The sequence below is a fragment of the Hyla sarda genome, chromosome 13, assembly GCF_029499605.1.
Source record: "Hyla sarda isolate aHylSar1 chromosome 13, aHylSar1.hap1, whole genome shotgun sequence".
NCBI classification, from domain to species: Eukaryota; Metazoa; Chordata; class Amphibia; order Anura; family Hylidae; genus Hyla; species Hyla sarda.
The window spans coordinates 30,128,924-30,154,421 of NC_079201.1; the positions used below are offsets into that span (position 1 = coordinate 30,128,924).

The following is a 25,498-nucleotide window of genomic DNA, read 5'->3' on the forward strand; positions in this document are numbered from 1 at the left end:
ATTACGGCGGATGAACTCGTTTTTTTTTTACTTTTGATAAAATGGCTAACAAGAGCTGTGGGGAAGATTTTTTTGAAAATGTGTTGTGTCGCTTAGTAGTGGAAGCCGGTCTTATTGACAGAATCCATTACTAAGCCGGGGCTTAGTGTTAGCCCCAAAAACAGCTAGCGCTAACCCCCAATTATTACCCCGGTACCCACCGCCACAGGGGTTGCCGGGAAGCAACAAGCCCGAGCAGCATAAATGGTGCTCCTGGGCCCAGGCGGTAACAGGCTGGCGTTATTTAGGCTGGTGAAGACCAATAACAATGCTCCTCGCCCACCCTGGTAACGTTAGGCTTTTGCTGCTTGGTTGTTATCTGGCTGAGAATACAAATACAGGGAACCCTATGAGTTTTATTTATGTATTAATGAAAAAAATCTTTTTTTAAATGCATAGGGTTTCCCCTATTTATATTCTCAGCCAGATAACAACCAAGCAGCAACAGCCGAACGTTACCAGGGTGGGCGAGGAGCATTGTTAATGGTCTTCCCCAGCCTAAATAATGCCAGCCTGTTACCGCCAAGGCCCAGGAGCGCTTTGATGGTGTGGGCCTTCATGTCACCCCTGTGGTGGTGGGTACCAGGGTAATAATTGGGGGTTAGCGCTAGCTGTTTTTGGGGTTAACTCTAAGCCCCTGCTTAGTAATGGATTTCGTCAATAAGACGGCTAGAGATGAGCGAAGTTACAATGATTCGATTTGTCACGAATTTCTCGGCTCGGCAGTTGCTTACTTTAGCCTGCATAAATTAGTTCAGCTTTCAGGTGCTCCAGTGGTCTGGAAAAGGTGGATACAGTCCTAGGAGAGAGTCCACAGCCCACCGGAGCACCTGAAAGCTGAACTAATTTATGCAGGCTAAAATCTGCAACTGCTGAGCCGCGAAGTTCGTGACGAATCGAATCACTGTAACTTTGCTCATCTCTAAAGACGGCCTCCACTACTAAGCCTGAAAATTCAATATAAAAAGACTACACATTGGGAAAAAATGTATTTTAAAAAACACTCCCCCACAGCCCTCGTTAACCATTTTATTAAAAGAAAAAAAATCTACTTCATCGCCATAATCCACCGAATTCGCCGCAATCCTCTGTATACATGGATTTGAAACAAAAAGAAAAAAGAAACATAAAAAAATGGGTTAGGACATTTTTGGCGCTCTTCGCTGGGGAGAGCGCCCAAAATGCATAGTCTTGTGTATTGTTGAAAAACTACAACTCTCTCTACTATTACAGGTGCTACTACTCCCATCATGGAACAGTCTGTTCCATGCTGGGAGTAGTAGTAGTACTTAAAAAATGTAACAGAAAAAAAAGTGAAAAAAGTTAAAATACACACACACTTTATTAAACACATTATTAAAATACATTACTAATAAAAAGATTTACACAATTATTTTAAAAATATATATTATTTTTACATTAGAATGGTCTCTTTCTACATTTTTATTATTGTTGGCTACATTTTTAGTTCCCTGCCCGCCCACCTAAATTGATCACTGTTTAAAAATTATAAAAAAATTTGTTATAAAAAATATAAATGTCGTTAAATACAATTTTTTCATCACTACTGCATCTTTTTTTTATTTTATTTTTTTAATGGTACCCTACGAAATTTTTGTCAAAAAGGGATCTCCAACCCTTTTTTGGGATCGCTAAAGTCCAAAAAAATTATAAAAACCGCCTCAATGGGAGGGAAATGCCAAGATTTTCCTGAAAAAAATGCCAAAGTCTCAACAAGAGGTCATTTTGGAAAAAGGAGCCAAAAAAAAAAGCCAAACTAAAAAACGCCAAGTGGATTTGGCATTTCGCGGTTCCCTATTGACTTGCAGCTAACATCTGGCTGTAGTGTTTAAAAAAAAAAAAAAACATGCCATGCGACAGAATGGGCGTTTTTATTGGCGTTTTTGCAAAAAAAAAAAAAACGTAGTGGAAACCTAGCCTAACACTCCACAGTTCCATTTCTTACCGTGATGTAGGATTTAGATCCCTCCTTCCTGTAACGGACCTTATACTTCAGTGGGAAAATCTCTGGGTATGGCCAAGTATGTGGAGGCCTCCACTGTACATATAACTTCTTGCTGTCGCGACATATGGAGGATATGCTGACGTTCTCCGGAGGATCAGGGCGTACTAGTGAAGAAACCAGATGAAAACGTGAACTATTCTATAGATAATGTTTAGTATGCCTTTCACATATTGACAATGCCGCAGATCTTTAGCATTTGTGTTCTTCTTCAGTCACATCATTTACTGATTATAGTTTCTACTGTTTTCCTGGCGAATCACATGCTGTGTGGTTTAAACGGGTACTCCGGTGGCAAACTTTTATTTTTTTTTATTTTTTTTTTAATTTTTTTTTTAAATCAACTGGTGCCAGAAAGTTAAACAGCTTTGTAAATTACTTCTATTAAAAAATCTTAATCCTTCCAGTACTTATTAGCTGCAGAATACTACAGAGGAAATTATTTTCTTTTTGGAACACAGAGCTCTCTGCTGACATCACGAGCACGGTGCTCTCTGCTGACATCTCTGCCCATTTTAAGTCCAGAGTAGGAGAACATCTCCATAGCAAACCTCTCCTGCTCTGGACAGTTCCTAAAAGGAACAGAGATGTCAGCAGAGAGCACTGTGGTCATGATGTCAGCAGAGAGCACTGTGCTCGTGGTATCAGCAGAGAGCTCTGTGTTCCAAAAAGAAAAAAATTTCCTCTGTAGTATACAGCAGCTGATAAGTACTGGAAGAATTAAGATTTTTTAATAGAAGTAATTTACAAATCTGTTTAACTTTCTGGCACCAGTTGATTTAAAAAAAAAAAAAAAAAAGTTTTCCACCGGAGTACCCCTGTAATATAACAGTGCATTTCTTATCTAAGATGTTGTGGATCTCTAGACTGAAAACCATCTGGGAATTCAAGGACAGCCCATTGGAACAAAGTTGTTTGCTGTTGTTCGAAGCATTGAAAAAATACTATCCATTAGTTTTCACATAACTATTAAAGGGGTACTCCACTGCTCAGCGTTTGAAACAAACTGTTCCGAACGCTGGAGCCGGCACTGGCAACTCGTGACGTCATAGCACCACCCCCTCAGGACATCATTGCCCTGCCCTCTCAATGAAAGTCTATGGGAGAGGGCATGACAGCCATCACACCCCATCCCATAGACTTGCATTGAGGGGGCGGGGCTTTACATCATTGGGGCCGGGCTATGATGTCACGAGCTCCAGGCGCCGGTTCCAGCGTTCGGAACATTTTGTTCCAAACGCTGAGCAGCGGAGTACCCCTTTAAAGGGGGTTCTCCAATAAATAAAAAATCATCTTAGCCTAATACGGGTGTAAAATAACAAAGTCCACTTTAATCATCTTGTAGATTCCGGTGCCAGTGCTCTGTTCCTCCCTGTTGCCTATTTATACTTATACGTGCTCTCCCTGCTCTGCTGATGGCAGTCCGTGTAACCAACCAGGTTGCATTGTGCTTTGAATTGTCCTCAGCAGAGTAGGGTACAGGACTCTACAAGATGATTATAGTGTGTTTTGTTATTTTTCCAGCGCTTTTTTTTATATAAATTGGGGAACCTCAAAAGCGTACCTGTCCGATCCCACAAACAAAACTATTATATGTTACTCAGTACCTAATCCTAATTATGCACATGGAATTATTGGAATTTATGTCTCTATCACCAATATTTCACTAAAAATAGCATATTACAGCTGCCCACTGTCTTTTCCATCTTGTCAAAGGGAAGGGGTGTGTCCCTCTCACCTGCACTATGATGACTCCTCCCCCTCCCTCACTCTGCTGACTCCCTGCTCTGGGTAGCCTGGCAGCTCTGCTCTGTAACCCTTTCCTCTCTGGTTTCCTGCTGTACACACATTATGATTATTGGAGATTGCCTGTACTCTACCACCAAAGACAATATGGCGAGTGTATAACTTAGATCTACCTATTTCATTCATGTGTGTCATCCTTAGGCAGTCCTGTAATGCTGGGACTTGGGGTTTTGGAATAGTTGGAGGTACACTGTTTGGATAACTCTTTTTTGCGGCAGTGTTGCCTTCAGCTGTGTGCCTACAGCTTTTGCAAACCTACAACTATCAGCATGCCTACATTCTTAAAGGGGTACTCCGCTGCTCTGCGTTTGGAACAAACTGTTCCGAGCGCTGGAGCCGGCAGCTCGTGACGTCATAGCCCTGCCGTCACGCCCTCTCCCATAGACTTGCATTGAAGGGGCGGGGTGTGATATCCTGAGGGGGCGGGGTTATGACGTCACGAGCTGCCGGTGTGAGGTGTTTTTTTGCGCCCCCGTAGATCCATGCGTCCGCTCCTCCCCCAGCTCTCCGAACATTTCCGAAGCTAGAACTGGGGGAGGGCAGAGCAAGGGGAGAGAGAAGGTCCATGCCCCCTCCCTCATCGCCCCTCCCTGAGCTCGGCTGGACGCAGATCTCTACGGCACGCCCCCTCCCTGAGGACATAGATCGCCACGGCAGGTCCCTCCCTCATCTCCCCGAGCTGAGGACGTAGATCACCACGGAAGGTCCCTCCCTCATCTCCCCGAGCTGAGGACGTAGATCACCACGGCAGGTCCCTCCCTCATCTCCCCGAGCTGAGGACGTAGATCACCACGGCAGGTCCCTCCCTCATCTCCCCGAGCTGAGGACGTAAATCTCCACGGCAGGTCCCCTCCCTCATCTCCCCGAGCTGAGGACATAGAGCAGTGCTCCTAATGAGTTCTGTGTGTAAAGGGGGACATACTGCACGGGCTAAATGGGGACATACTGCACGGGCTAAATGGGGACATACTGCACGGGCTAAAGGGGACATACTGTACAGGCTGAAGGAGGACATACTGCATGGGCTAAAGACCCCTTTACACATAGAGCTCATTGGGAGCACTGCTCTATGTTCTCAGCTCGGGGAGATGAGGGAGGGGACCTGCCGTGGAGATCTACGTCCTCAGGGAGGGGGCGCGCCGTGGAGATCTGCGTCCAGCCAAGCTCAGGGAGGGGCGTGTACCTCCTCCCTCCCCTTGCCCCAGCTCTAGCTTCGGAAATGTTCGGAGAGCTGGGGGAGGAGCGGACACATGGATCTACGGGGGCGCAAAAAAACACCTCACACCGGCTCCAGCATTCGGAACAGTTTGTTCCAAACGCTAAGCAGTGGAGTACCCCTTTAAGAATGCAGTTGGCTTTGTTCTATGAATTATCTGTGTTGTAGGGTGGTAACATTGTATGTGTTGTGATCTGGTAATTCATTATTTATTTACATGAACAAATAATACAAATATATATATATATATATATATATATATATATAATTTTTTAGGGTGTGATAATGCTATGATTTCTGGAATTTGACAGCATTGTATTCTTGTGTGACTATACCGTTATTCCAGAAATCCCCCCTTTACCCCGTAAACTCACTTATGTTCTCCACAAAGAAATAGTGCAGTTGTGTTGCCGATCCCAACTGGTTGACCGCTGTTACATTAAGAAGATAAGGAAACTCTTCAAACATCCGAAAGTTACTTATCAGGCAGCTGTTTGGATTTGTTTCATGCTGTATACATTTTTGGGGTGGCTCCGAACCCATAAGGCCTAACCTAGAAAGAAATACATTTTAAAGGGGTACTCCACTGGAAAACATTTTTTTTTTTTTTAAATCAACTGGTGCCAGAAAGTTGAACAGAATTGTAAATGACTTCTATTTAAAAATCTTATTCCTTCCAGTACTTATCAGCTGCTGTATACTACAGAGGAAGTTCTTTTCTTTTTGAATTTCCTTTCTGTCTGACCACAGTGCTCTCTGCTGACACCTCTGTCCATTTTAGGAACTGTCCAGAGTAGGAGCAAATCCCCATAGCAAACCTCTCCTGCTCTGGACAGTTCCTACAATGGACAGAGGTGTCAGCAGAGCGCACTGTGGTCAGATAGAAAGGAAATTCAAACAGAAAAGAACTTCCTCTGTAGTATACAGCAGCTGATAAGTACTGGAAAATTTTAGATTTTTTATACAAGTAATTTACAAATCTGTTTAACTTTCTGGCACCAGTTGATTTAAAATAAAATGTTTTCCAATGGAGTACCCCTTTAAGGTGGATTGTATTAGATTGTATATAAGGATTGAAAATATCATTTATTTTTACAACATAAATGTTAAATGACCAGTTATGAAAAACTTAAAGGGGTATTCCAGCTTTATAAAACATATACCCCTATCCACAAGATAGGGAAGAAGAACCTCTGAAGTCTGCTGTCATCTCCAGAATGGGGCCTGACTCTTCCCACTGTCAAATCAGTTTGTCTGGAAAGGTGGGTGCCGAAGCGACCCCCACCTTCCCAGACAAACTGATTTGGCAGTGACAGCCTGCTCAGGTAATGAGATTATCCAGGAATAGAAAAACAGCAATTTTCTTTCCAAAACCGCTCCCTGTCTGTCTCCAGGTTGGGTGTGGTTCTTCAGCTCAGTTCCATTGAAGTGAATAGAGCCAGTTTGTAATACCACACACAAAATGGAGACAGACGGAGCGGTTTTAGAAATAAATTACCTGTGTTTATCTATTCCTGGACAACCCCTTTAACACAAAGATGAATTAAAAAATATATTTAATTATCTTGTGAAAGATGCAATGGTATGCGAGGTTCTATATCAGTAGCTTTAGGGCCTATGACAACCTACTGATTCATCACTGGAGAAGTGATGTGGTAAAAGAAGGCACTATTAACCGCTTAAGGACTCAGACAATTTTATTTTTACGTTTTTGTTTTTTCCTCCTCGCCTTCAAAAAATCCTAACTCTTATATTTTCATCCACAGACTAGTATGAGGGCTTGTTTTTTGCGCGACCAGTTGTCCGTTGTAATGACATCACTCACTTTACCATAAAATGTATGGCGCAACCAAAAAAATACTATTTGTGTGTGGAAATTACAAAGAAAACCGCAATTTGGAAATTTTGGAAGGTTTTGTTTTCACGCTGTACAATGTACGGTAAAAATGACGTGTTCTTTATTCTTTGGGTAAATACAATTAAAATGATACCCATGATAATATACTTTTCTATTACTGTTGCGCTTAAAAAAAACTGCAAACTTTTTATCCAAATTAGTACGTTTAAAATCCCCCTATTTTGAAGTCCTATAACTTTTTCATTTTTCCATATAAGCGGCGGTATGAGGGCTCATTTTTTGCGCCGTAATCTGTTCATTTTATTGATACCATATTTGCTTATATAAACCTTTTAATACATTTTTTATCAATTCTTAGGGGAATAACATGTTATAAAAAAAGCAGCAATTTTTGATATTTTTTTTTACTTTCACGCCGTTCATTGTACGGTATCATTAATATTTTATTTTAATAGTTTGGATATTTACGCACGCGGTAATACCAAATATGTATATAATTTATTTATTTTTTTTACACTTTTTGGGGGTGAAATAGGAGGGGGTTTTTCACATTTTTTAAACTTTTTTTCTACACTTTAATAGTCCCCACTATTTATAGCAATCATTCGATTGCTAATACTGTTCAGTGCCATGCATAGGACATAGCACTGATCAGTGTTATTGGTCATCTTCTGGTCTGGTCTGCTCGAGCTCAGACCAGAGCAGAAGACCCGTGGAAGGCAGCGGAGGCAAGTGAGGGGACCTCTGTGCTCTCTGCTGACACCTCTGTCCATTTTAGGAACTGTCCAGAGCAGGAGAAAATACCCATAGCAAACCTCTCCTGCTCTGGACAGTTCCTTAAATGGACAGAGGTGTCAGCAGAGAGCACTGAAGTGGTGACAGAAAATAAATCCGAAAAGAAAATAATTTCCTCTGTAGTATACAGCCGCTAATAAGTGCTGGAAGGATTACGCATTTTTAATAGAAGAAATTTACAAATCTATTTAACTTTCTGGTACCAGCAGATTAAAAAAAAAAAAAAAAAAAAAAAAAAAGGATTTCACTGGAGTACCCCATTTAAAGGAAAACTCTCAGTAAACTCCCCCCGCACTAACGAGAGGTACTGGTTAGTACCTCTTCATAAGCCGGGTGGTGCGGCGGACGAGCGGCGCTGACATCAGAGTGCCAGAAGATGCCTTGTAACCCCACCCGTGCCAGTTAGCAGCTCATTTGCATATCCACAAAAAAGAAGATAACCGGCGAATGGCGGGACGGATCCGGGCATGGTAGGCAGCAAATTGATCAGCGTCCCCAGCACTACCAGTCAGTACATCTGGTTAGGGCGGGGGGAGTTTACTGACAGTTTTCCTTTAAGAACAATATGTGACTACAATCGTGGCCACGATTGTATGCAATATGGTAGCCATGTTTGGAGGAAAGGAGAGTAATAGGATTTCTTGCCCTTCATATCATATGATTTATTCTTAAAACTGTATGTAATAATCACACACTTTAAAACACATCCTGAACTTGCTACATGACTCAGAACTGTTCTATTAGGGCTAATCTTCTTAAAAATGATGCAAATGGTATTATAAATTATTAAATTAATGTATTTATTGTCCTTAAAGGGGTACTCCGCTGCCCTAGCGTTGGCTTGAAGCGGGCGGCAGGGGGGTCGTGACGTCACGACCATGGCCACGCCCCTTGTGACGTTACACCACACCCCCTCAATGCAAGTCTATGGGAGGGGGCGTGGTGACCACCACGCCCCCTCCCATAGACTTGCATCGAGGGGGTGTGGCGTGATGTCACAAGGGGGCATGGCCATGGTCGTGACGTCATGCCCCCCCCGCCGCCCACACCCAGCATTCTAAACGAACGCCGGGTGCTGCGCAGAGATCACAGAGATCCTTTGGATAGGGGATAAGATGTCTAGGGGCAGAGTACCCCTTTAAGGTGATGCCTTCAAAAAAGTAAGAGAAAAGAAGACTAATGAGAGAAGTGAACAAGAGATAAACTTGCCCACTTTATTTGCCAGTCTACAGGAATTTCTGCATGTTTCTGAAATAGTCATGTAGAATTCCTGCATGGCCTTTTCTTTTCACATTGATGTTTTCCATTTTTGACTAGGGCAAGGTCTAACAATCTGTTTTGTGTCCTACAGTGGAGGGCAGAAGGGGGAGGCACCTGCTGCAGCCATTTGTCTTAGAGCCAGACACTCAATGGTGGGAAGTTTGCTTTGTCTAAAATGTCTGATCTCCTGGGGCATATATATACATATATATATATATGATTCCTGTGTCCTAGGGCCACAACACCTCTGTGAATGAGATTTCCGCCCTCTCACTCCTTGCTTGATTTACAGTACCAAGCCCTCTTGAATTCCTGTGCTGTTGTTTTACATAGCACGTGAGCTAGTGAAGCCGATACCTACCCTATCAGACTCACTGAGAGATATGATGTGACCAAAATTAGGCAGTTTTAGCATTGCATTGTTTGTCTTATTTATGGTGTTTACCGTGTGGGGTCAGTATCAATATATTTTATTAGTCTTTTGTAGGTTTAAAAAGTTTTTATTGAAAAAATTGTAAAATGGTGGTAATTTAAGTTTTTTTTTTTTTTTTACTTTTTTAAATGTTTTTATATATCCAAGGAGATTTGTATAAGCAATCATTCAATAACTTATACAGTTCAATGCTATACTAATGGCACTAACATTCTGTAATAGTAGAGTGCACATGGCAGGCATGGATGCCTTCAGAGGCACTCTGGCTGCCATGGTAACAGATCATCACCCAACAGTTGTCAAGTCTCGCACTCTGGTCTGGCTCTCCGGCCGGTAGCACTCTATCCTATCTTTCCCTGTCCCTGGCAGTGCAGCGGTTCACATCTGCATGCGAACCCCGGACTAACACTCACCTGCCCCTGCCTTCTCCAGTCATGTCCCGTGTCCGGTGCGGGGCATGCTAGCCTGTGAGCCCCGCTCTGTCCTCCTCCTGCTCGTTCCTGTTGGCATGCGTCCCTGCCTCCTAGGGCGTGTGCGCCGACACTGTTAATTTTAGGGCCAGTGCACCAATAATTGGTGCTTTGCAGAATCAGTCCCTATTTAGTTCCGGCACTTCCTGCGGCTAGCTGCCGGATCTTTGTGCCCTAGTTGCCAAGAGAAAGTGTATTTTGTGTCTAGTATTGCAGTGTATCTGATTTCCTGCTACATATACTGACCTTGCTCCTGTGCCGCCTGCCTTCTGACCTCCTGCTTCATGACCTCACCTTGCTCCTGTGCCGCCTGCCTTCTGACCACCTGCTTCGTGACCTGACCTTGCTGCATTGCCGCCTGTCCTGACCTCCTGCCAGTCCTGACTATGTCTGAGTCTCATCCTTCCTGTGCCACATTATACCTCTGCTGCCTGTGGGGACGAGTCGTATCAGGGTTAGCGACCTTGGTGCCGCCTGACGCAGAAAGTCCATCCAGCCTTGCGGCAGGCTCTGGTGGAAACCAGCGGCACCTTAGACTCCGCTCCCTGGTATGGCTCAAGCCATCTTCCTCAACAGGTCAGTGGATCCATCTACCACAACAGTTACAACAGTTGTGTCCCCAGGGTGCTGATTAGAACATTGACAGGTGCGGCACCTTTTAAATCACTCTCTAAATGCTGCAGTTGCCATTGATCATGGCAACTAAACTGAAGTCTGATTCTGGCAATTACAGGAGAGTGTTGGCTGTAATATACAGCTGACACCCACTGCATATAGAGCAAGCTCAGAGCCTGCTCCATATTCCCCGACACTACTAACCACATACATTTAAGGTGGTAACAGGTTATTTTGTGTAAATCATCAGCTGTATATAAAATATATATATATATATATATATATATATATATATATATATAGATAGATAGATAGATATATAAAACATTGCTTTTTTTCCTATATTATATACATTATGAAATGTATTATTATTATCAATACTTATTAATATACTCATTATTAGCATTTATTATTCATTTATATAAATGATTTGTTAATTTGTATACATTTTAGAAATTACAGTGTTTTATATACAGTATACTTGACAAAAAAAGAGTTTCACCCACGTAAAACAAGCCCTGATCCAGCCATGGCAATAAAGAAAAATAAATAAAACATCTGGTGCCTGGTTATGAAGGAGGTTAATGCTGTTTTTTTTTTGTTTGTTTTTTTAATCAGTGTGCCTCCTGCTGTGGCATAACTACAACTCCCAGCATGCCTGGACAGCCTGTAGTTTTTAATTAGTGAAGAAAAGAAAAAAAAAACCATACAAAAAGGTAAGCCTGATGAAGAGCCCAGTTCGGGATTGAAATGCGTTGCTAAAAAACTACATTACATTATTCTTGGGACCAGCGCCTGCATTCAGAGGAACCTGCTTTTACATTTCCATATTTGGCTGTAGTTTTGCAACAGCTGAAGGCACCCTGGTTGGGAAACACTGGGCTGAAGTAACATAAGAGAAATCATTTTGTGCAGTATTCATAAATACTTAACATTTTAAGATACAATTTAGAGAAAAGAGATTTTACCTGTATGTTGTAAGGAAAGTGTTGTGTAAATTGGTATCAGGCTGCAGGTCCCAGGTACATTTAATTTTTTCTGGGTAACATGGAGACCAACATTCGATATTGAGGTGTTCTGGAGGAACTAAGTAGAACATAATATTATCCATCAAGCCATTATAAAACAATGATCTATATATTCAATACAATAAGGTTAGAAGAATATTGTACTGAATACTGTGGGGTGGTTGGATGCTCTTTTATATCCACTCCACAACTACCTCAGGCCGGGTTCACACTACGGAGTTTCCATGCGGGATTTCATTTAAAAATTCTGCTTGGAAATTCCCGTGCTGGCAATAAGATTCCGCTGCACAACGGACACAGCAGAATTTCAGCGGCAATGCTTCTGTTGTCGAAAGTGTCATCTTTCTCATTGTTTTGGCGGAATCTGCACAAAATACTTTGCCATCTATGGAGACGGCAATGTCCACACGTTCCTACTCATGACTGATTTAGTCGGCATTGTGGACCCTCAGAATCTCTGGTGAAGATATTTCTGACCAGAAATTCCTCAGTGTGAACCCACCCCAATAGAGTGTTTACCAGGGAGGAGTCAAAGGAGAACTCCGGCAAAAAAATGTATTACTCCTATATGCCCAAATATTCCGGAATAAATATAATAAACATTGAATAACCTTACAATGCTTCCCTGTTGCCACTGGAATAACTCTCTGCCGTTTTGGGCCAGCGCAACCAGAAAAGCCAAAAAAAGTTATCATTTTTGGGGGATCATTGGTTGTGCATGTGTAGGTCTGTCTGGTAGTAGCAGCAGCAAGGGTGGTAGACTAGAGGTAGTTGTAATGGCCAGCAGACAGCAGGCAGTGGTGGACTAGTTGTAGTAGTCAGCAGACAGCAGTGAACTAGTGTTAGTTGTAGTAGCCAGCAGACATCAGGTATTGGTGGACTAGTGATAGTTCTAATAGCCAGAAGACAGCCTGCATTGGTGGACTAGTTATAGTTGTAGCCAGCAGACAGCAGGCAATGGTGAACTGGTGGTAGTTGTAGTAGCCAGCAGGCAGTGGTGGACTAGTGATAGTTGTAGTAGCCAGCATACAGCAGTGGACTAGTGATAGTTGTAGTAGCCAGCAGACATCAGGCATTGGTGGACTAGTAGTAGCTGTAGCCAGAGGACAACAGGTAGTGGTGGACTAGTAGTAGCTGTGGTAGTTGTAGTAGCTGGCAGCCAGCAGCCAGTGGTGGACTAGTGATAGTTCTAATAGCCAGCAGACAGCATGCATTGGTGGACTAGTGATAGTTGTAACCAGCAGACAGCAGTCAATGGTGAACTGGTGGTAGTTGTAGTAGCCAGCAGGCAGTGGTGGACTAGTGATAGTTGTAGTAGCCAGCATACAGCAGTGGACTAGTGATAGGTGTAGTAGCCAGCATACAGCAGTGGACTAGTGATAGTTGTAGTAGCCAGCAGACATCAGGCATTGGTGGACTAGTAGTAGCTGTAGCCAGAGGACAACAGGTAGTGGTGGACTAGTAGTAGCTGTGGTAGTTGTAGTAGCTGGCAGCCAGCAGCCAGTGGTGGACTAGTGATAGTTCTAGTAGCCAGAAGACAGCATGCATTGGTGGACTAGTGATAGTTGTAACCAGCAGACAACAGGCAATCATGCACTGCTGGTAGTTGTAGTAGCCAGCGGACAGTAGGCAGTGGTGGACTAATGATAGTTGTAGCCAGGCCTTGAAATGCCGCTTCAGGCCTTGAGATGCCGCTATTGTAAAGCTACAATCATCATGCAGCAGGTGCCAAATATGGCAGTATAAAATTGGTTTGGCTCACAATGGTCTAGAGTCTCCACCTCTGTTTTGCTTTTTTTCTATTCAGTGTCATCGGTCTCATGCTGAACATGCGCCAAAATGCCATCATGCATCCTAACTAAGACTAACTTGTTTGGACACTGTATAATAATATTATTTGTGCACCATTTAGTACTATGATTTATAAAGTCTATGGCGTTTTTATTGGTTTTTGAAGCACCACTATTGTATCGTGATGTTAGTTTTAATACTTTAATACATTTGATGTAGTTTGTTTTTTGTTGTTTTTACATAGAGCCTCTACTATAAAGTATTTAATAGGGAACCAGTCACCACAATTATGCTGCCCATATTATCGGAGAACAGCATGAATCATGTCTGCCAAATAGAGGAGCGTAAACCTGGTGACAAATCCCCTTTGATAACATTTAGTAAATATTAGGATTAGACTTACGCCCAAGTTGTAGTTCTGTTAGCGATAAGGTCTCTTTGGTGTGCGGGTGATGACAAGTGTAGTTACCGCTCTGGTGTTTCTTGGCATCTGCCAGTGTAAGGTGGTGGCTTGAATTTGAATATACATCATCACTGTTCTCAATCTTCCTTCCATTAAACTTCCATTCAACATAAGGAGAAGACGTTTTACAGTGTAGAACTATCTGTTCTCCTAGATGCCCAAGTTGGCGAGTAACTGGAATGGTCACTGTAAATAAGAGAATGACGGTATGTGAAAATGCTTATGTATACCACATATAAGGCGGAGAACGTTAAACAGATTTGTAAATTACTTCTATTTAAAAAATCTTAATCCTTCCAGTACTTATCAGCTGCTGTATGTTCCAAAGGAAATTCTTTTCTGCTGACACCTCTGTTCATTTTAGAAACTGTCTACAGCAGGATAGGTTTGCTATGGGGATTTGCTTCTGCTCCGGACAGTTCCTAAAATAGACAGAGGTGTCAGCAAAGAACACTGTGATCAGAGAAGAAAGGAAATTCAAAAAGAAAAGAACTTCCTGTGGAGCATATAGCAGCTGATAAGTACTGGAAGGATTAAGAATTTTAAATAGAAGTAATTTACAAATCTGTTTAACTTTCTGGTACCAGTTGATGAAAAAAAAATAAAAATAAAAAAAAAATGTTTTCCAGGGGAGTACCCCTTTAAACTCTTAAGGACGCAGGGCGTATGGATACGCCCTGAATCCCGAGTCCTTAAGGACGCAGGGCGTATCCATACGCCCGTGGGAATTCCGGTCCCCACCGCTAGCCGGTTGGGGACCGGAGCCGGATGCCTGCTGAAATCTTTCAGCAGGCATCCCGGCATATCGCCCAGGGGGGTCATTATGCCCCCCCATGTCGGCGATCGCCGCAGATCGCTGGACAATTCAGTCCAGCGATCTGCGGCGATTCCGGGTCAATCGGGTCTCCAGTGACCCGATGACCCGGAATTACTGGCTGTTCGGGGCCGTCTCTGATGGCCTCGAACAGCCAGAGCCTGCAGGGGTGAGGTGGCACTGGTGCCACCTCACGATCGCCCTGATTCGTCGGCCGGATTACCGGCCGACCAATCAGGGCGCCTGCTGCGGGTGTCACTCCCGCACCCGCTCCGCCCCTCTTCCGGAGGGCGTGTGGGAAGACGACCCCGGGTGCTGGGGACCCCGATCCCCGGCGTCAATGTTGGGATCGGGGCCCCAGGAGCGACGGTGGCGGCGAGGGACAGTCCTGTGATGAAGCAGCAGCAGGAGGTGAGTTACAGCCTCCTGCTGTTGCTTAGCAACAGCTCCCAGCATGCAAAAAGGGCATGCTGGGAGCTGTAGTTATGCAACAGCAGGAGGCAGACCACCACAACTCCCAGCATTCCCTTATGGGCATGCTGGGACTTATGGTTTTGCAACAGCTGGAGGCACATTTTTTCTATGGAAAAGTGTACCTTCAGCTGTTGTATAACTACAACTCCCAGCTTGCACAAACAGCTAAAGTGCATGCTGGGAGTTGTAGTGGTGCATCTGCTAGTTGCATAACTATAACTCCCAGCATGCCCGTTGGCTGTCGGTGACTGCTGAGAGTTGTAGTTTTGCAACAGCTGAAGGCACACTGGTTGTGAAACTTAGAGTTTTTTTTTTTTACCTAACTCAGTGTTTCACGACCGGTGTGCCTCCAGCTGTTGCAAACTACAACTCCCAGCAGTCACCTTACACCATGCACCGTACATGCTTGGAGTTGTAGTTTTGCAACAGCTGGAGGCACACTGGTTTTGAAACACTGAGTAAGGTCACAAATTCCGTGATACATAACCAGTGTGCCTACAGCTGTTGCAAAACTAAAACTCTCAGCATGTACAGTCTGTCAGCGCATGCTGGGAGTTGTAGTTTTGCAACAGCTGGATGTCCCCCCCAATGTGAATGTACAGGGTACACTCACATGGGCGGAGGCTTACAGTAAGTATCGGGCTGCAAGTTTGAGCTGCAGCAAATTTTCTGCAACAGCTCAAACTGCCAGCGAGAAACTACTGTGAACCCCCGCCCGTGCGACTGTACCCTAAAAACACTACACTACACTAACACAAAAAATAAAATAAAAAGTAAAAAAACACTACACATACACATACCCCTACACAGCCCCCCTCCCCTCCCCAATAAAAATGAAAAACGTCTGGTACGCCACGGTTTCCAAAACGGAGCCTCCAGCTGTTGCAAACTACAACTCCCAGCAGTCACCTTACACCATGCACCGTACATGCTGGGAGTTGTAGTTTTGCAACAGCTGGAGGCACACTGGTTTTGAAACACTGAGTAAGGTCACAAATTCCGTGATACATAACCAGTGTGCCTACAGCTGTTGCAAAACTAAAACTCTCAGCATGTACAGTCTGTCAGCGCATGCTGGGAGTTGTAGTTTTGCAACAGCTGGATGTCCCCCCCAATGTGAATGTACAGGGTACACTCACATGGGCGGAGGCTTACAGTAAGTATCGGGCTGCAAGTTTGAGCTGCAGCAAATTTTCTGCAACAGCTCAAACTGCCAGCGAGAAACTACGGTGAACCCCCCGCCCGTGCGACTGTACCCTAAAAACACTACACTACACTAACACAAAAAATAAAATAAAAAGTAAAAAAACACTACACATACACATACCCCTACACAGCCCCCCTCCCCTCCCCAATAAAAATGAAAAACGTCTGGTACGCCACGGTTTCCAAAACGGAGCCTCCAGCTGTTGCAAAACAACAACTCCCAGTATTGTCGGACAGCCGTTGACTGTCCAGTCATGCTGGGAGTTTTGCAACAGCTGGAGGCACCCTGTTTGGGAATTACTGGCGTAGAATACCCCTATGTCCACCCCTATGCAATCCCTAATTTAGGCCTCAAATGCGCATGGCGCTCTCACTTTGGAGCCCTGTCGTATTTCAAGGCAACAGTTAAGGGTCACATATGGGGTATCGCCGTACTCAGGAGAAATGGGGCTTCAAATTTTGGGGGGTATTTTCCCTTTTACCCTTTTTAAAAATGTAAAGTTTTTGGGAAAAGAAGCATTTTAGGTAAATTTTTTTTATTTTTTTTACATATGCAATAGTCGTGAAACGCCTGTGGGGTATTAAGGTTCACTTAACCCCTTGTTACATTCCCCGAGGGCTCTAGTTTCCAAAATGGTATGCCATGTGGGCTTTTTTTGCGGTCCTGGCACCATAGGGGCTTCCTAATTGCGGCATGCCCCCAGAGCAAAATTTGCTTTCAAAAAGCCAAATGTGACTCCTTCTCTTCTGAGACCTGTAGTGCGCCAGCAGAGCACTTTTCACCCCCATATGGGGTGTTTTCTGAATTGGGAGAAATTGGGCTTCAAATTTTGGGGGGTATTTTCTGCTTTAACCCTTTGTATAAATACATTTTTTGGGAAACCAAGCATTTTAGGTAAATTTTTTTATTTTTTTTTACATATGCAAAAGTCGTGAAACACCTGTAGGGTATTAAGGTTCACTTTACCCCTTGTTACGTTCCCTGAGGGGTCTAGTTTCCAAAATGGTATGCCATGTGGGTTTTTTTTTGCTGTCCTGGCACCATAGGGGCTTCCTAAATGCGGCATGCCCCCAGAGCAAATTTCCTTCAAAAAAGCCAAATGTGACTCCTTCTCTTCTGAGACCTGTAGTGCGCAAGCAGAGCATTTTTCACCCCCATATGGGGTGTTTTCTGAATCGGGAGAAATTGGGCTTCAAATTTTGGGGGGTATTTTCTGCTATTACCCTTTTTAAAAATGTAAAACTTTAGGGAAACCAAGCATTTTAGGTAAAAAATATATATATTTTTTTTTACATATGCAAAAGTCGTGAATCACCTGTGGGGTATTAAGGTTCACATTATCCCTTGTTACGTTCCCCAAGGGGTCTAGTTTCCAAAATGGTATGCCATGTGGGGTTTTTTGCTGTTCTGGCACCATAGGGGCTTCCTAAAGGTGACATGCCCCCCAAAAACCATTTGTCGCTCCTTCCCTTCTGAGCCCGCCGAACAATTAACATAGACATATGAGGTATGTGCTTACTCGAGAGAAATTGGGTTTCAAATACAAGTAAAAAATTTCTCCTTTTTACCCCTTGCAAAAATTCAAAAATTGGGTCTACAAGAACATGCGAGTGTAAAAAATGAAGATTGTGAATTTTCTCCTTCACTTTGCTGCTATTCCTGTAAAACCCGTAAAGGGTTAAAACGCTTACTGAATGTCATTTTGAATACTTTCGGGGGTGCAGTTTTTATAATGGGGTCATTTATGGGGTATTTCTAATATGAAGACCCTTCAAATCCACTTCAAACCTGAACTGGTCCCTGAAAAAAAGAGAGTTTCAAAATTTTGTGAAAAATTGGAAAATTGCTGCGGAACTTTGAAGCCCTCTGGTGTCTTCCAAAAGTAAAAACTCATCAATTTTATGATGCAAATATAAAGTAGACATATTGTATATGTGAATAAAAAAAAAATTATTTGGAATATCCATTTTCCTTACAAGCAGAGAGCTTCAAAGTTAGAAAAATGAAAAATTTTCAAATTTTTCATCAAATTTGGGGATTTTTCACCAAGAAAGGATGCAAGTTACCAAAAAATTTTACCACTACGTTAAAGTAGAATATGTCACGAAAAAACAATCTCGGAATCAGAATGATAACTAAAAGCATTCCAGAGTTATAAATGTTTAAAGTGACAGTGGTCAGATTTGCAAAAAATGGCAGAGTCCTTAAGGTGAAAAAGGGCTCAGTCCTTAAGGGGTTAAAGGGCACCTATCATCACTTTCATGCTGCCTGAACTATAAGTAATTGGGGTGGCTTCTCTCCACCCCTCCAGCCACCTGTGACCACCCCAATGATTTGTTGATCAAGCAGCATGAAAGTAATGACAGGTTCCTTTTATAGATACATTTTATGAAAACAGATGCTAAAAACAGATGCCATATAGCAGAATCCATTTTCCATTGATTTACGGTACATTGTAAAAAATTAAAACTGATTGCAAAGTATAAGTTTTTTCTCTGCTGCATACAATAATGTGGTGTTTTTGTATACATTTTGAACCGAAAATACAAAATTCAGTGTGCACCTGACCCTAATTTATACAATAAAATGAATATGCCAGATCTCAAGACTTTACATTACAATTATCCTTTTTATTTATAAATATTTGTAACTTTTGCTGTTGTTTGCAAGGAAAAATCCAAAGAGCAATAAATGCTTCAAAATATAAAATATATACAAATAAATGCATATGTACATGAATACACTACAAAAGATATTATCATCAGACCAAGATAACAATACAGATAATTGCTAGAAGGAAAAAATAAGAAAAAAAAAAAACATATTAAAAGGCAAATAAAAAACAAAAGCAAAAAAACAAAGACGAAAACTTTAAATCGGTCTAATCACAGTTGTGTTACCATAGGGCCCCGTATCTCAATATACCACATAAAATAGCAGGGATAAGACATACAGAGACATGGACAAAATTGTTGGTACCCTTCCAATAAAAAATTAATTAAAACCACAATGCTCCCTGAAATTACTTAAAGCGTACCCGTCAGATCCAACAATTTTTTTTTTAAATATATCACTCAGTACCTAATCCTGACCATGTACATCTAATTTTTATGTCTAGCACTAGAGATGAGCGAACTTACAGTAAATTCGATTCGTCACGAACTTCTCGGCTCGGCAGTTAATGACTTTTCCTGCATAAATTAGTTCAGCTTTCAGGTGCTCCGGTGGGCTGGAAAAGGTGGATACAGTCCTAGGAGAGAGTATCCAGCCCACCGGAGCACCTGAAAGCTGAACTCATTTATGCAGGATAAGTCATCAACTGCCGAGCCGAGAAGCTCGTGACGAATCGAATTTACTGTAAGTTCGCTCATCTCTATCTAGCACCTTTATTTATTTTTTCATTACACTTTTAATTTAGCTCACTAGTCTGAAATCTTCTCAAAGGGAGGGGGCGTGGCCTCACTGTGCAGGTCTCCGCCCCCTCCCTCAGTATGCTGTCTGCTCACATCTCCCCTAGCATTAGCAGAACTACAACTCCCAGCATGTACTCACTGACAGTAGCGGGACACAAGCTGACAGTGGGAGGATTTTCCTCCATTGTGAGCTCTGCGCTCACAGCTGTCAATCAAGGAAGTGTGTCCATGACATAGGTGATGATGTATGGACACAGCAGGACTAGTATGTGTCCAAGCAGGCAGGGGGGGGGGGGGCAGTTGTTTGACTGGATTTTTCTGTATGAAATACTGAAAATATTCTAATGAAAGCAATTACAAAACCTATTGGTCATACATGCTTTACAACATATCAAAAGTTTTTGTATCTGACAGTGCCCCTTTAAAATTTACAAAAGTAAAAATGAATAAATTATAATATTAAAAAATAATTCTGTTAAACCACAATTAAAAACCAGTGTCGGATGTTCATCAGTTTATTTTCAGTGCCTATTTATTTATTGTTACAAGTTTCAAGTTATTTCAGGAGCATTATGGGGTTTTCTGTCTTTAACGGAAGGGTACCAACAATTTTGGCCACGTCTGTACTTTTTCGCATGCATTTTCAATTTGGGAGGTGTATGTGTAGCAATATATCATATGTATGTTTGGCCTCTGGGGGTTTTAACATATTTATGTGTGTAGTAAACAGATGTTAAAACTTGTTGGCTGTTCGTGGTAGTAAAAGCCTTCCAAAGAACACTAAGGCCACATTCACACTACAGAGAATCTACTATATATATATCTCTCTCTCAACTGGCTCCAGAAAGTTAAACAGATTTGTAAATTAAATGCAAAAAGGGGCACGTAGGTGCACTCACCGCAAATTAGAGACAATCAGGTGTGTAGATCCGGTAACAGGGTGCCGGGTCTCGGCATCGGCGCTGGCGTGAGCGCCACACGCCAGCGCCGATGCCGAGACCCGGCACCCCGTTATCGGATCTACACACCTGATTGTCTCTACTTTGCGGTGAGTGCACGTACGTGCCCCTTTTTGCATTTACTTTTGATACTTCATACTATTATATGTGCACCCCGCAGGAGACACTGACGCAGGTCACCGAGGACCGTTCTGCTTAATTAAGGTGATATTGTTCCTAAGAGTGCTCTCCCCTTTTCTGCTGTGGATATTCTAGATTTGCAAATTACTTCTATTAAAAAAAAATCGTAATACTTCCAATAATTATCAGCTGTTGAAGTTGAGTTGTTCTTTTCTGTCTGGCAACAGTGCTCTCTGCTGACATCTCTCTGCTTGTCTCGGGAACTGCACAGAGTAGAAGAGGTTTGCTATGGGGATTTGCTTCTACTCTGGACAGTTCCCGAGACAGGTGTCATCAGAGAGCACTTAGACAGAAAAGAACAACTGAACTTCAGCAGCTCATAAGTACTGAAAGGATGAAGATTTTTTTCATAGAAGTAATTTACAAATCTGTTTAAAGGGGTACTCCGCTGCTCAGCGTTTGGAACAAAATGTTCCGAACGCTTAGAACCGGGAGCTCGTGACGTCATAGCCCTGTCCCTCATGACGTCACACCCCTCCCCCTCAATGCAAGTCTATGGGAGGGGGCGTGAAATCCGCCACGCCCCCTCCCATAGACTTGCATTGAGGGGGTGGGGCGTGACGTCATGAGTGGAGGGGCTATGATGTCACGAGCTCCCGGCGGAACATTTTGTTCCAAACACTGAGCAGTGGAGTACCCCTTTAACTCTCTGGAGCGCGTTGATTAATTATTATATATATATATATATATATATATATATATATATATATATATATATATATATATATATATATATAGATATATATATATATAGATATATATATATATATATATATATATATATAAAGTTTTTTTCCTGGAATACCCCTTTAATTTTGTAAAATTTTCTGCCAGAATCTGACTGTAGCTGGACTTATGGCCCACTACTGACCGAGACAGAAGCGATTCCAGAGAAGTATTTAGGTTCCTCCCGGCACACGGTGGGTTGCGGGACCCTGAGAGTGGTGTGATCAGGGAGAGGTCAGTACTGACAGGATGTTCTATGTTCTGCATTAGCCTGCCATCTCAGCACTGTATGTAAACTTGAATTGTGCGCTTATTTCCATAACGTATTGCAGCAGAAATAAATAGCTATTTGTAGAAAAAGAGAGAGAAGTAGAGCTGGCCTTAGAGAAACACATGCAAATCTGCAGGGCTGACAACAGACGTAAATACTGTGGGTAAAGAGATGAGAGAGACAAAAGAGAAGTGTCTAGCATATGGGGAAACCTGCAGGTCATGTGGCAAGAGGAATCATTTCTCAGCTCTGTGCAGACTGAAACTTGTAAACAGCTCAGAAAAGTCCACAGAGTGAGATAGGAAGTCACTGTTTCACCCCAACTAGAAGTCTTGGGAACTGACTGGGAATGCATGCCAAACCAGAGATACCCATCTGCAGACAGCTGTTTCGGGGTGATTGCCCCTCGTCAGTACAGAGCAGAGTGTTGGCTAGTGAGAGGACTATTTGTGGGACTAAAGGAATAATGTTTCCCCTTATCCTTACTCTATAAATTACACTTCCCTTAAAGGATAAGTTGTCTGATCGCGGTGGGTCCCTCCGCTGGGGACCCCTGCGATCTCCCTGCTGCATCCGGTGTTCGTTTAGAGCATCGAGTGCAGCGCCGGAGGCTTGTGATGTCATTACCACGCCCCCCTCAATGACCATGCCCCCTCTCCCATAGACTTGCATTGAGGTGGCCATTACATCACGAGCCTCCGCCATGGAGCGCAGTCATCCGGCATGGAGCGAAGTTTGCTCCATGCACCCCGGATGTCTGGGGTGCCGCAGCCGAGATCGCGATCAGACATCTTATCCCCTATCCTTTGGATGGGGGATAAGATGTCTAGGGGCGGAGTACCCCTTAAAGGGGACACATTACCCCTTTAGTCCCACAATACTATGTATGATGGGGGATAAGATGTCTAGGGGTGGAGTACCCCTTTAAGGGGACACATTACCCCTTTAGTCCCACAATACTATGTATGATGGAGGATAAGATGTCTAGGGGCGGAGTACCCCTTTAAGGGGACACATTACCCCTATAGTCCCACAATACTATGTATGATGGAGGATAAGATGTCTAGGGGCAGAGTACCCCTTTAAGGGGACACATTACCCCTATAGTCCCACAATACTATGTATGATGGAGGATAAGATGTCTAGGGGCGGAGTACCCCTTTAAGGGGACACATTACCCCTATAGTCCCACAATACTATGTATGATGGAGGATAAGATGTCTAGGGGCGGAGTACCCCTTTAAGGGGACACATTACCCCTATAGTCCCACAATACTATGTATGATGGAGGATAAGATGTCTAGGGGCGGAGTACCCCTTTAAGGGGACACATTACCCCTATAGTCCCACAATACTATGTATGATGGAGGATAAGATGTCTAGGGGCAGAGTACCCCTTTAAGGGGACACATTACCCCTATAGTCCCACAATACTATGTATGATGGAGGATAAGATGTCTAGGGGCGGAGTACCCCTTTAAGGGGACACATTACCCCTATAGTCCCACAATACTATGTATGATGGAGAATAAGATGTCTAGGGGCGGAGTACCCCTTTAAGGGGACACATTACCCCTATAGTCCCACAATACTATGTATGATGGAGGATAAGATGTCTAGGGGCGGAGTAACCCTTTAAGGGGACACATTACCCCTATAGTCCCACAATACTATGTATGATGGAGGATAAGATGTCTAGGGGCGGAGTACCCCTTTAAGGGGACACATTACCCCTATAGTCCCACAATACTATGTATGATGGAGGATAAGATGTCTAGGGGCGGAGTACCCCTTTAAGGGGACACATTACCCCTATAGTCCCACAATACTATGTATGATGGAGGATAAGATGTCTAGGGGCGGAGTACCCCTTTAAGGGGACATATTACCCCTATAGTCCCACAATACTATGTATGATGGAGGATAAGATGTCTAGGGGCGGAGTACCCCTTTAAGGGGACACATTACCCCTATAGTCCCACAATACTATGTATGATGGAGGATAAGATGTCTAGGGGCGGAGTACCCCTTTAAGGGGACATATTACCCCTATAGTCCCACAATACTATGTATGATGGAGGATAAGATGTCTAGGGGCGGAGTACCCCTTTAAGGGGACACATTACCCCTATAGTCCCACAATACTATGTATAGGTATACTTTAGGTATAGAAGAAGGTCTACACCATTCATGAGACTTATTGGCCTGAAATGAATAACCATATATATATGAAACCTATAGGGCACAAGCAGCCACATGTAATGCCAAATAGGCCTTGGTCAAAGATAATAATCATTTCCCATGAAATGACAAAGAAGACCTGATAACCTGGACTATTCTTCAAACTTTTGGGAAGTGAACTATTTAATGGAGAGGGGTGAAAATCGTGATTAAAGCCAAAGGCCCAATTTGCCAAATGTGACATTCGGATACAGCAGGAAATGGGAATCTGAGCAACAGACGTCATCTTCAAGTAATGGCAAAGCAGAGTCAGCAGTAAAAACAGTCAAAACACTAATGTGGAAAGTAAGATAAGTAGGTACAGGTATATACCCATCTAGATCACGGGCACAATTGAGGGGGGGGTCATTTCGGCTGCTTTAAAGGGGTACTCCGGTGGAAAACTTTTCTTTTTTTAAATCAACTGGTGCCAGAAAGTTAAAAATATTTGTAAATTATTTCCAATAAAAAAAATCTTAATCCTTCCAATACTTATTAGCTGCTGAATACTACAGAGGAAATTCTTTTCTTTTTGGAACACAGAGCTCTCTGCTGACATCATGAGCACAGTGCTCTCTGCTGACATCATGAGCACAGTGCTCTCTGCTGACATATCTGTCCATTTTAGGAACTGTCCAGAGCAGCATATGTTTGCTATGGGGATTTTCCTAAAGTGGACAGAGATGTCAGCAGAGAGCACTGTGCTCATGATGTCAGCAGAGAGCTCTGTATTCCAAAAAGAAAGGAATTTCCTCTGTAGTATTCAGCAGCTAATAAGTAGTGGAAGGATTAAGATTTTTTAATAGAAGTAATTTACAGATCTGTTTAATTCTGGCACCAGTTGACTTTAAAAATAAAAGTTTTCCACCGGAGTACCCCTTTAACTATCAGCGTATGTTGGTTTCAATGAAATAACAGGAAATGGAGGCAGCAATTCCTAGAATTCAATACGCACAGGTTCTGCTGACTTCCTCTTTAGTACAAAGGACAAAAAGAGACTTTAGAGACCGAAAAATGTGAAATATCCCAATAATATAGTAAAGGCTGGATCACACTGTACCATTACAATAAACTCTTTATAGAGACTGTAACAATACTTGGTCAGTGTGAAGAAAGGATGAATAATAAATCTACCGATTGGTGTTGATCTTTGATCATTTATGGGATCCTGATGGGTAACTGTAAATGTTTCTTGTAACAAGGTCCTGGAGGAGATACCTCCCTACTAAACTACCTGCCAAGTAAACTACCTACCTGACTACATACAAACCAAACTATCTGCCTACCAAATTTCCTACCTACCTAATTAACCTCTTGCCTAACTAAAAAAAACTTCCTACCTACCAACCTACTAAAACTTTTACCTACCAACCAAACCTAACAAAACTCCTACCTACCAACCAAACTTCCTACCTTAATTCCTACAACAAAGTCTTT

The 25,498-nt window shown here is 42.8% G+C and overlaps 1 protein-coding gene across 2 annotated transcripts in view; it reads right to left on the minus strand.

Moving 5' to 3' along the window:
* The window catches only part of EBI3 (Epstein-Barr virus induced 3), a 35,140-nt gene that overhangs the window by 4,694 nt on the left and 4,948 nt on the right, over positions 1 to 25,498 (minus strand). The window contains exons 2-5 of one of the 2 annotated variants that reach the window (XM_056549821.1): positions 13,738 to 13,983; positions 11,484 to 11,601; positions 5,459 to 5,637; positions 2,006 to 2,169 (exon numbers count right to left, since the gene is read on the minus strand). In XM_056549821.1, the coding sequence (XP_056405796.1) occupies positions 2,006 to 2,169; positions 5,459 to 5,637; positions 11,484 to 11,601; positions 13,738 to 13,983 (707 nt within the window). The remainder of the gene's footprint in view (positions 1 to 2,005; positions 2,170 to 5,458; positions 5,638 to 11,483; positions 11,602 to 13,737; positions 13,984 to 25,498) is intronic. The other variant, XM_056549822.1, reaches the window with a different exon arrangement.